The sequence below is a fragment of the Coregonus clupeaformis genome, chromosome 13 (genome assembly GCF_020615455.1).
Source record: "Coregonus clupeaformis isolate EN_2021a chromosome 13, ASM2061545v1, whole genome shotgun sequence".
NCBI classification, from domain to species: domain Eukaryota; kingdom Metazoa; phylum Chordata; class Actinopteri; order Salmoniformes; family Salmonidae; genus Coregonus; species Coregonus clupeaformis.
The window spans coordinates 23,425,109-23,437,312 of NC_059204.1; the positions used below are offsets into that span (position 1 = coordinate 23,425,109).

At 42.2% G+C, this 12,204-nt stretch overlaps 1 protein-coding gene across 1 annotated transcript; it reads left to right on the plus strand.

Annotated features, from left to right (window-relative positions):
• Positions 1 to 109: 109 nt before the first annotated feature.
• Positions 110 to 11,937, plus strand: LOC121578949 (uromodulin-like 1). Its single transcript, XM_041893243.2, has 17 exons — positions 110 to 229; positions 681 to 923; positions 1,229 to 1,393; positions 1,533 to 1,642; positions 3,316 to 3,502; positions 5,367 to 5,507; positions 5,612 to 6,004; positions 6,296 to 6,553; positions 7,375 to 7,487; positions 7,692 to 7,911; positions 8,187 to 8,324; positions 8,468 to 9,051; positions 9,381 to 9,541; positions 9,786 to 10,022; positions 10,217 to 10,376; positions 11,103 to 11,187; positions 11,379 to 11,937. The coding sequence occupies exons 1-17, from the start codon at positions 154 to 156 to the stop codon at positions 11,564 to 11,566; spliced, it is 3,459 nt and encodes a 1,152-aa protein (XP_041749177.1). The 5' UTR covers positions 110 to 153; the 3' UTR covers positions 11,567 to 11,937.
• Positions 11,938 to 12,204: the final 267 nt, after the last annotated feature.

Sequence of the window (12,204 nt, forward strand, 5' to 3'; positions counted from 1 at the left end):
GTTACACTGGGGACTGTGGGAGCAAGGGAGGAGGATATCAGGGGGGGGTGGATGATGAGGGAAAAGAAACACAGAACAGTTACCAAAAGCTCAGCTCTGAAGATGGTAGTGCAGCATGGTCCTTGAATACGTGTCGTATTTCATTTGTTCAAGATGAGTTGGATGTTCTCTCTCAGTCTGGCCGTGGCTCTTCTGGAACTCTGTAGGGGACACAACACTTTGTTTAAAGGTAGGACAATAAGTTATGACACAATCAATAATATGATAATGTGTATGCATTACTGTTTATTACCGTGTTCCATGATATCTTTGTTAATATGTTTTCTTTGTACTGGTTGAGACAGGTGGCCTATATCTGCTAATCAGTTTTGATTCCGTTTTTAAAACCAGGTGCCTTATGCAAATGTTAAAATGTCTTATACTGTAAGTGTGTTGATATTGTGGGCACTCCTTGGTCCTATATGAATGCTGGCTGTTGTGGAAATTAAAACCTTTAGTTATGTGTTCGTGTTCATATTTCCTGTTATTTATGCTACATTGATCTGCAAATACTTATTTTCCAATATTATGTATTCGTAACTGTTGTTTGGAATTCCCTGCCCATTTGTCTTACATTCTGCAAACATAAAAAACAGCATTGTCTCCATTAGATATATAACGTAACTATTTCTTTATTTCAGGATATGTCCTGTCTATGTCCAGCTACCACCTGTGTACTGGACATGAGAGCAGGGTGGTGAGTAAAGTGTGGTTCTATAAGACCTCCTACAGGGACAGGAGGTCCTGTGGCAGCTGGCTACCCTGGAAGACGTGTGCGGTCACTCTTTACAAAACGGCCTATCGAACAGAGTACATGAATGTCACCGAGGAGGTTATGAGGTGCTGTGAGGGCTATGAACAAGTGGGCAGCTACTGTGCTTTACGTGAGTATTCTAGCTTATATTTTAGGACTTGTTCATCATGAAAACAAAGTATATTTAGGAGCACACAGAAGTATCTATGTGTAAAGAACATATTTAACAGTTTTCTCATTTTCACAATTTACATCAGCACCCAAGCCCCTACAACAATCAGGACCTGTAGTCACGGAGACCCCTTTTTATGAAGTATCTAACAAAGATCACTAGATGGGGCTGTCAACCAAGAATACAGTTTGTAGTTTCCTATTTACTTTGTAAACATTTAATATGATACTCTCTCTCTATTTCTCTCTCTCTCATTGATTAAGCTATGAACAGAAGTGGAGAGTTCACTGCCAAACCAGGCTCCTGCCCTGAGGGTGTAGTGGAGGCCCCCAGGAATACAGGGTGTGAATGGGACTCAGACTGCCCAGGGTGGCAAAAGTGCTGCCAGAGAGAGGGCCTATCTTTTTGCACTGACCCTCAACATACAGGTGAGTACAGACCCCAGATAAACTTTATTGTTAAAGTGATTCAAGATATATGTTTAAGTTGCATAATAACTACCATTGTGTAAACATCACGACACAGAAAATCATATTGCAAACCGTTATACATTATTATTTCACTCAGGCAATAGAGGCTGTTGCTTCAACGTCACTGTGACCGTGAAGACAGATTACCAGCAGCTGATATCCATGGACGGGGGAATCCTGAACCACACAAGGCTGTTGCACTCTGTGGTAGGCTACTGTATCTCTCCCTACGTTCTTCTCAATGATGGTCCGTTATATACAGTGCCTTGCAAAAGTATTCATCCTCCTTGGCATTTTTCCTATTTTGTTGCATTACAATCTGTAATTTCAATGGATCTTTATTTGGATTTCATGTAATGGACATACACAAAATAGTCCAAATTGGTGAAGTGAAATGAAAAACATAACTTGTTTCAAAAAATTCAAAAAAATAAATAACGGAAAAGTGGTGCGTGCATATGTATTCACCCCCTTTGCTATGAAGCCCCTAAATAAGATCTGGTGCAACCAATTACCTTCAGAAGTCACATAATTAGTTAAATAAAGTCCACCTGTGTGCAATCTAAGTGTCACATGATCTCAGTATATATCCACCTGTTCTGAAAGGCACCAGAGTCTGCAACATCACTAAGCAAGGGGCACCACCAAGCAAGACCAAGGAGCTCTCCAAACAGGTCAGGGACAAAGTTGTGGAGAAGTACAGATCAGGGTTGGGTTATAAAAAAATATCAGAAACTTTGAACATCCCACGGAGCACCATTAAATCCATTATAAAAAAATTGAAAGAATATGGCACCACAACAAACCTGCCAAGAGAGGGCCGCCCACCAAAACTCACGGACCAGGCAAGGAGGGCATTAATCAGAGAGGCAACAAAGAGACAAAAGATAACCCTGAAGGAGCTGCAAAGCTCCACAGCGGAAATTGGAGTATCTGTCCATAGGACCACTTTAAGCCGTACACTCCACAGAGCTGGGCTTTACAGAAGAGTGGCCAGAAAAAAAGCAAACACGTTTGGTGTTCGCCAAAAGGCATGTGGGAGACTCCCCAAACAAATGGAAGAAGGTACTCTGGTCAGATGAGACGAAAATTGATCTTTTTGGCCATCAAGGAAAACGCTATGTCTGGCGCAAACCGAACACCTCTCATCACCCCGAGAACACCACCCCCACAGTGAAGCATGGTGGTGGCAGCATCATGCTGTGGGGATGTTTTTCATCGGCAGGGACTGGGAAACTGATCAGAATTGAAGGAATGATGGATGGCGCTAAATACAGGGAAATTCTTGAGGGAAACCTGTTTCAGTCTTCCAGAGATTTGAGACTGGGACGGAGGTTCAACTTCCAGCAGGACAATGACCCTAAGCATACTGCTAAAGCAACACTCGAGTGGTTTAAGGGGAAACATTTAATGTCTTGGAATGGCCTAGTCAAAGCCCAGACCTAAATCCAATTGAGAATCTGTGGTATGACTTAAAGATTGCTGTACACCAGCAGAACCCATCCAACTTGAAGGAGCTGGAGCAGTTTTGCTTTGAAGAATGGGCAAAAATCCCAGTGGCTACACGTGCCAAGCTTATAAAGACATACCCCAAGAGACTTGCAGCTGCGATTGCTGCAAAAGGTGTCTCTACAAAGTATTGACTTTGGGGGGGTGAATAGTTATGCACACTCAAGTTTTCCGTTTTCCGTTTATTTTGCATCTTCAAAGTGTTGTGTAAATCAAATAATACAAACCTCCAAAAAATCCATTTTAATTCCAGGTTATAAGGCAACAAAATAGGTCAAATGTCAAGGGGGGTGAATACTTTCGCAAGCCACTGTATATTTCTCACTGTGTGTACCTAGTACAGGCCTTGCCCATTCTGTATTGGCTTACAGGTGACTGGAGCCCTGGACTCCTCTGACGTCTCTGTATACTACATCAGCTCCTGGCCTATAGGGCCATTCAGAACCGCTTCATCTATGCTGATTGGTTCCCTTGAAACTCTGTCCTTGTCCAACACTACCGCAAAGCTGCAACTTCTTCTCAAACACATTGAAGAAGTCACCTCGGTGTCTGTTGAAGGTAAGAGGATACTGTACTTCACTGTGGGGTGTAAATACACAGGCTTTTGTGGGGGTGTAACACCCAGGGCCAAATACATCTCTAGATACTGTAAGTGAGCGCCATATACACTACCAGTCAAAAGTTTGGACACATACTCATTCAAGGGTTTTTCTTTATTTTTACTATTTTTTACATTGTAGAATAATAGTGAAGACATCAAAACTATGAAATAACACATATGGAATCATGTAGTAACCAAAGAAGTGTGAAACAAATCAAAATATATACAGAAGGTAGCCCTATTCGGTAAAAAACCAAGTCCATATCATGGCAAGAACAGCTCAAATAAGCAAAGAGAAATGACAGTCCCATCATTACTTTAAGATATGAAGGTCAGTCAAAATTTCAAGAACTTTGAAAGTTTCTTCAAGTGCAGTCGCAAAAACCATCAAACGCTATGATGAAACTGGCTCTCATGAGGACCACCACAGGAATGGAAGACCCAGAGTTACCTCTGCTGCAGAGGATAAGTTCATTAGAGGTACCAGCCTCAGAAATTGCAGCCCAAATAAATTATTCACAGAGTTCAAGTCACATACACATCAACATCAACTGTTCAGAGGGGACTGTGTGAATCAGGCCTTCATGGTCGAATTGCTGCAAAGAAACCACTACTAAAGGGCACCAATAAGAAGAAGAGACCTGCTTGGGCCAAGAAACATGAGCAATGAACATTAGACTGGTGGAAATTTGTCCTTTGATCTGGGGTCCAAATTTGAGATTTTTGGTACTAACTGCTGTGTCTTTGTGAGACGCAGTGTGGGTGAACGGATGATCTCAGCATGTGTAGTTGCCGCTGTAAAGCATGGAGGAGGAGGTGTTATGGTGTGGGGGTGCTTTGCTGGTGACACTGTCTGTAATTTAACCAGCATGGCTACCACAGCATTCTGCAGCGATACACCATCCCATCTGGTTTGGGCTTAGTGGGACTATCATGGAATTTCCAACAGGACAATGACCCAACACACCTATTGGCTGTGTAAGGGCTATTTTACCAAGAAGGAGAGTGATGGAGTGCTGCATCAGATGACCTGGCCTCCACAATCCCCTGACATCCATTCAACTGAGATGGTTTGGGATGAGTCGGACAGCAGAGTGAAGGAAAAGCAGCCAACAAGTGCTCAGCATATGTGGGAACTCCTTCAAGACTGTTGGAAAAGCATTCCAGGTGAAGCTGGTTGAGAGAATGCAAAGCGTGTGCAAAGCTGTCATCAAGGCAAAGGGTGGCTAGTTGAAGAATCTCAAATATAAAATATATTTTGATTTGTTTAACACTTTTTTGGTTACTACATGATTCCATATGTGCTATTTCATAGTTTTGATGTCTTCACTATTATTCTACAATGTGGTAAATAAAGAAAAACCCTTGAATGAGTAGGTGTGTCCAAACTTTTGACTGGTACTGTACATTATCTCTGGTAACATCTATCTGTCAACTTTGTTGGGTTTTATGGTGGCTATGATGTTGCTGAGAACACTGTGCTGACTCAGTAACACCACTTTGTCCCACTCTGCTTCCATTTCCTCTTCACACTCATCTGTCACGTTTCCTCTGGATTTTTTTTTTTTTTTAGTAATTGACACACTCACAAAAACACACACCACACCAGTGCAAACACACAATCATACACTCACAATAATACACACAGATGTGCTCACAAGCACGCATACTCACACACATGAACACACACATGCATGCATGCAATCATGCACACACACACACACACACACACACACACATTCATTCAAGGGCATACATTATATATCCTGTAGGTATATATAGTGTCTACATATAAAACACATTATGTTGCTGTCCTTTCAGATATAGATGAGTGTACCCATGCCACTCTCAGCAGCTGCTCACGTCAGGCAGACTGTGCCAACACAGAGGGCTCCTACAGCTGCACCTGCCATCCTGGATTCACTGATCTGAACTCCAACAACACAGGGGAACACTGCCAAGGTAAGGACAGGGAGGGGTGTACACTAACTCTGGGTTATATTAAATTAATGTCAAAATTAAAATGTTTGTAACTCACACTCTCAACCTATTTGTTCTCCTTACAGCTGCTGACCTTGTGACCTCAGCCATGCCCAGTAATGCCACTCATATGTTCTGGTGGGCCAATGCAACAGAGCTGCCACCCAACAGCAGCTATCAGTCCTGGGTCTCCAGCTTTACTGATAACCCAACAGCTGTAGCTACAACCACAGACAGGGGCATGATGCTGAGCTCCACCCAAATACCTGCTACCACACATGACCTAGCTACAGCCAGTTCCAACAGGTCTGAGACCAGTACAGGTCTCACATCCTGGAGTAGTCCCATTTCATTGCAGCATACCACTAACACCAACACTCTTACCCTGCCCCTCTCCACCTCTATGCCCCAAACCAGCGTGGGACCTACTGTGGAGGACATGTACCTAAGTGTGTCCTCACTATCACCATCCACATGCCGTATGTAAATGAATAACTCTCTGCTTATACAGTGTATAACAGTGCCAATTTTAAGCATGTGGACTTATTTTTTCTTCAATATCAGTTTCCCCCAATGACTCCCCTGCTGTTTCTAGGAGCCCTGAGGCTGTTTGGATAATATTTTCCTAAGTGCTCCACTTTAATCTAATTGTTTTAAGAAATGGAACACTTAACAAAATCACTAATTTCAAAACAGCTCAGATGCTGTGATATTTCATAGAAGGTGAGATTGACTACTGATTCCCTTCTCCCTTCTCCCCTCTCCCCCAGACCCAACCCCCACCACCAACTTGCAGGCCTCCAACATTAATGGCTTCTCTTTCTGCCTGTCCTGGACTGGCCAATCCCAGAGCGGGCTCAGCTTCCTGGTGGTGTTGAGGGAGGGGTCAGAGGTCAAGGGACGCTGGGAGACAGAGCTGTCAGTCTTGGAGGTGACAGGGCTGCAGCCTGGGGTTCTCTACAACGTCACTGTCACTCCCTGTGCCTGTGGGAGCCAGGGGGCCAGCCTGCTGCTGCTGGTTAAGACTGGTTAGTACCATGTGCAGGATTTTCGATAGATCAACTTTCTGCAATGTGTGCATACTTTAATTGTTATGAGGGTTGTGTTCTCCTAACTGATGCAGTGTACTTTATTCATTACACACTGACACAGCTATATGACTTGGTTGTACTTACCACAACACTTTCATGTTATGCTGACTCCTATAGCAGATATTAAAGTTTTCTACAGTGGTGGAAAAAGTACCTAATTGTCATACTTGAGTAAAAGTAAAGATACCTTAATAGAAAATGACTCAAGTAAATGTGAAAGTCCCCCAGTAAAATACTACTTGAGTAAGAGTCTAAAAGTATTTGGTTTTAAATATACTTAAGTTTCAAAAGTACATGTAATTGCTAAAATATACTTAAGTATCAAAAGTAAAAGTATAAATTATTTCAAATTCCTTATAATAAGCAAGACGGCAGCATATTTTATTTTTATTTTTTTACGGATAGCCAGGGGCACACTCCAACACTCAGACATCCTTTACAAATGAAACATTTGTGTTTAGTGAGTCCGCCATGTTCTCTTGATAAGTGTGTGAATTGGACCATTTTCCTGTCCTGCTAAGCATTCAAAATGTAACGAGTACTTTTGGGTGTCAGTAAGAAGTACTATTATTTTATTATTTTCTTTAGGAATGTAGTGAAGTAAAAGTAAAAGTAAAAATGGTAATAGTAAAGTAAAGGACAGATACCCCCAAAAACTACTTATGTAGTACTTTAAAGTATTTTTACTTAAGTACTTTACACCACTGCTTTTCTAATTACTGCATTGCATTGACTGGATGAGTGTATCCCATTCACAGCTGCACAGACACTTCGAGCAACAGTTCGCCTGACCAACGTGCAGTTCACTGATGCCCTGCTGTACCCCACTAGCCAGGAGTATCAGAATCTCAGTCGTGGTATTGTGGAAGAGGTACAAGGCTAAATTATAAATGTTTTTTGAATGTTTGAATGTTGTCATTGTCCTCACTTATAGTGAAAACATGGAATAAATTAATGATGTAAAAGAAAAGCCTAATAAAGACACCTACACATGTTTTGTAGTTCCTACATGTTGTAGTTATAGTTCATACATGTTGTAATGTTGTAGTTTCTATCAAACAACACTGTCCCACAGATCCTCCAGTCTCTCCCTCCTGATATCCTGGCCCTGGTGAACTCAGGAGATGTGAGGGTTCAGATCACAGGCCTGACCCCTGGTAGTGTAGTAGTGAACTTCACCATCATCTTCACACCCAGTCAGTCCCAGGACATCTTGAAGGTGTCCTCTGCTCTGGTACAGGCCCTACAGAACAGCTCCAGATACACTGTTGACAGCAACAACACCAGTATAGATGGTAATGCTGTCTTAACCTTTTACAGTTGTAAGAATACTTTGATTTTGATAAAAGGAATGTGCACAAGATAATGTGCCAGGTCTCCAATTGGCCTTCTTGAAAACTATTATTTGTATCAATGGGACTTCCTGATTAAATATACTGTAGGTTAAATATGAAAGAAGATAACTCTCTGTGAGCATTAGATAGAGGGCACATTTTGTGATACCAATCTGCACAAACTGTTAACCTGATTTTCAATGCCAGATTTATTTTCGTTTTTTTGTCTCGAACAGATGTTGATGAGTGCAGTACAGGGGACATGGACTGCTCCCCATGGGCCCAGTGCAGTAACACCTGGGGCTCCTACAGCTGTCTCTGTCTGGACGGATTCACTGACTCCAACCCCTCCAGGCCGGGACGGGCCTGTTCAGGTAGACAATAGAGAATCCTTTCTTTCACTTTAGTTTGATAGTCTTAATTCATATGTATTTGGAGATACTAGAGTACTTCAGGCTTCATTGCCTAATCAGTTCACTACAGTTCAACCTGTAATTTTCATGTTTTTGCATTGCAGCACATTTGACCACAACCACACCTACAATGCCCATCACAACACCTGTCCAGACGACCACAGCTCCAGCTCCAGCTACAACCACAACCACAACCAACTCTCTGGTTACAACCGACAATACAGTTTCAACCACTACAACCTACAATACAACCTCAATCACATCCAACAATAAAACTACAACTACAATCAACACACCAGTTACAACCAACAATGCCGTTAGAATCAACAACACTGTTTCAACCGCTACTCCAATCCCACTGACAACCATGACCCCAGTTCCAACCACAACCACCACTGATGTTCCTACAGCAATGACCACCAATGTGACCAGCGGTCTCATCACAACGAGTCTGCAGCCTATGACTCCTACATCTCCGGCTATTCTGGTTTCTGATACGAGGGGCATCTCTGTGGAGTGCAGGGCCAGCTATATCACAGTGACAGTTGTAAGGGACTTCCTGGGGGCGAGGCACATTGGGGACTCTTCCCTCTACCTGGGGAGACAGGAGTGTGGCATGAACGGAGGGAACAGCAGCCATGTCCAGCTGACAGTGGCTTGGGACCAGTGTAACACACAGCTCTTATATGTGAGTCAGTAAACTTGTGAGTCAGTGGCTAGAGGATGCTACATACTGCCCCCTTGTGTCACAATAAGCATAGTCTCTGGTGTGTTTTGGGTAAATAAAAGGTTATTCTATAATGTACAGTACATAACAGACCTGGATTTTACAGGTTAAAATGTCCTTATTTAGTAAAAACATGTAACAACAAAAAAATATACTAAAAAACATGCAGCCTGTGAACATTGTTTCTTGTAGGTTCAGGTGTTGGATGACCAAACTAGATTGAACTGTCCTCATGGTCTGTTAGAAAGTAAAATAACTTTCCCATACCCCTGTTAACTTTTGTATTTCAGAATAGCACTCATTTCACTGCTCAGACGACTCTGTTCAATTCCATGGGTCCCCAGAGCCTGCCCGACAGCGAAACGAGGGTGCCTACAGTACGGCTGGAGGTCCCCATCATGTGTACCTTTGGGAAAAGCATCCTCATCTCTGCGGGTTATGACCCCACAGGGTATGCTCTGCCAGGCACCATGGTTACCTTATCTACCGTCACTATGGTCACATCCCCCTCCACACTTTTACTCCCACAAATCACTGCTCAGCTAGACTGAAACTGAATACACATAACTTTACTCAATAAAGGCTTGACATTTCTCTCTAATTGACAAACAGTATATTTTAATGCAGTATCTATGAACTAGACATATTCAGCATGTTGTTACAAAATATCTTATTCAGGCATATTTTGTTGACAGGTATGACATGATCAAAGATGTCGTCATGGGCTCAGGGACTTTCCATGTGACGGTTCAGCTCCTGAATGGAATGTCCCTTCTCCCTCAGAACTACAGCCTGTCTCCCGAGGAGGACGTTGTGGTCGAGGTCAGCGTCAACTCCACAGTTGACCAGATCAAAGTGGTCATCAACAAGTGCTGGGCCACCCAGAGCAGCAACCCCTTGGAACCAACAATTTACTTGTTCCTAGAAAACAGGTATGTTCTACAATTTATTTTGATGTTGCCCTGTCATAGTTAGCTTAAATGCTAGGTTTTCATTCAGTGGCATGGAATATAATATAATATAATTTAAATGTATTGTCCATTTTCCTGAAGGTTCAGATGTGATTAGGTACTTTCTAAGCTTTTTTCCAGTAATCTGTCTCTCTCTGTCTCTCTTTTCTCATCAGCTGTCCCCTCCCAAACACATACACCACAGTCTTGGAGAACGGCAACTCCAGCAATTCTCGCCTGTCCCTTCGCATCTTCTCCTACGTCAACCTCAATGTCATCTACTTGCACTGCCAGATTCATATCTGTATCAAGAGTGGCTCGACCACCTGCCAGCCTGTGAGTATTTGTCCATCTTTATTCATACTGTACTACTCAAGTAAACAGTATGTACTTTGATGTCTAGATTTACTGTTCAACCAGAGGTTAAATTGGGAATTCGGAGGTGGGGAAGTCCTGGCGGGTTGAATATAAGGCTAGGGTTATGACAAATTTGTTATAATTAGGTTTAGGGTTACTACTGTGAGTACAATGTATTACTATTCTAGGGTTAGGGGTTTGGGTTAGGATGAATACTTTATCCTACTTTTTATCCTACTATTTTTTGGACCCGTAAGGTGCTGGAGCTTGGCTCTGCCTGGCTCTCCCTTTAACCCAAGGTGCTGTAGCTTGGCTCTGCCTTGCTCTCCCTTTAACCCAAGGTGCTGGAGCTCGGCTCTGCCTTGCTCTCCCTTTAACCCAAGGTGCTGGAGCTTGGCTCTGCCTGGCTCTCCCTTTAACCCAAGGTGCTGGAGCTTGGCTCTGCCTGGCTCTCCCTTTAACTCAAGGTGCTGGAGCTTGGCTCTGCCTGGCTCTCCCTTTAACCCAAGGTGCTGGAGCTTGGCTCTGCCTGGCTCTCCCTTTAACCCAAGGTGCAGGGGCTCTGGGTATTTCCGGTTTAATTTAGCCACTGTGTTCAACCATTTTGATATGACTACCATAGAGGCTTTTGAAAACTTCTCTACTAGGAGAAGAAGTTTAACTAGTTCAATGCTGTTCTCTTTCCATAATATTTTATTTTGTTAGGATTGTATTGAGCGGACAGAAAGATTGTCCAATCTAATCGGAACGGCAAAAGCATCCTGTGGACCATTCTTTCGATCACACGAAGGTAAATGCTCTTCAAAGTGTTACTGCATCAAAATAAGCTATACTGTGACAACATGATGACTAGGCTACTGATAATATCCAAAATATCCAGAATGTCCTACTTATATATATATAGCCCATGATATACAGTATATGATGATGATCAGCTGTACATATTGGGGAGTTAATGTATTCTGACATGTTTTCTGTCAGTGTCCGTCAAAGAGAGCTCTGTTACTCTTCGTCCAGTGGACTACAGCTTACTGGGAATAGGACTGTTCCTCCTTTTCATCGGGAGTCTCTCTTCCTTGTTCTTCTACCACAGGAAGCGAATTGGAACCTACAGCTTCAGTCTCAAACCCAAGCAAGAGAACTTTACCTATCATGTTTTTGATGCTTAGCAGTGGAACGCTTTTAGGCTAGTCTTAGGGAACTCAAAGAGATATTAAAGTTGGGATTTAAGTTTTTCAAGCTGCAATGCCTGTTGCCTAGTAGTCAGTGTAATGAAAAGGTCAATAGAGATAGTTTAATTGAAATGAAGGCATATTATTAGAAAAGTGTATCAAAGTCCACAACTCATTATTCATTCGAATAACATCAAGGTCTCTTCAATTATTTCAACATTGATACATTTAAATACGTACATACTGTATACAAGGCACCATTTGCCAGTTTTGTAACAGTCTAGTTAAGATCAGATTTGCATAGGGAATTGTATTTATAAAATATCATTATACAGTACTAGTCAAAGGTTTGGACACATCTACTCATTCCAGGGTTTTTCTTTATTTTTACTATTTTCTACGTTGTAGAATAATAGTGAAGACATCAAAACTATGAAATAACAGACATGGAATCATATAGTAACCAAAAAAGTGTTAAACAAATCAGAATATATGTTATATCTGAGATTCTTAAAAGTAGCCACCCTTTGCCTTGATGACAGCTTTGCACACTCTTGGCATTCTCTCAACCAAAGGTAGGAGTGGTATACAGAAGATAACCCTATTTGGTAAAAGACCAAGTCCATATTATGGCA

Excerpts from the sequence above, each read along its gene's own strand:
- LOC121578949 (XM_041893243.2), top strand. The coding sequence starts at position 154 with ATGAGTTGGATGTTCTCTCTCAGTCTGGCCGTGGCTCTTCTGGAACTC. Across the intron at positions 5,508-5,611 it reads CACAGGGGAACACTGCCAAG|CTGCTGACCTTGTGACCTCA; the intron begins GTAAGGACAGGG and ends TTCTCCTTACAG. Across the intron at positions 6,554-7,374 it reads GCTGCTGCTGGTTAAGACTG|CTGCACAGACACTTCGAGCA; the intron begins GTTAGTACCATG and ends TCCCATTCACAG.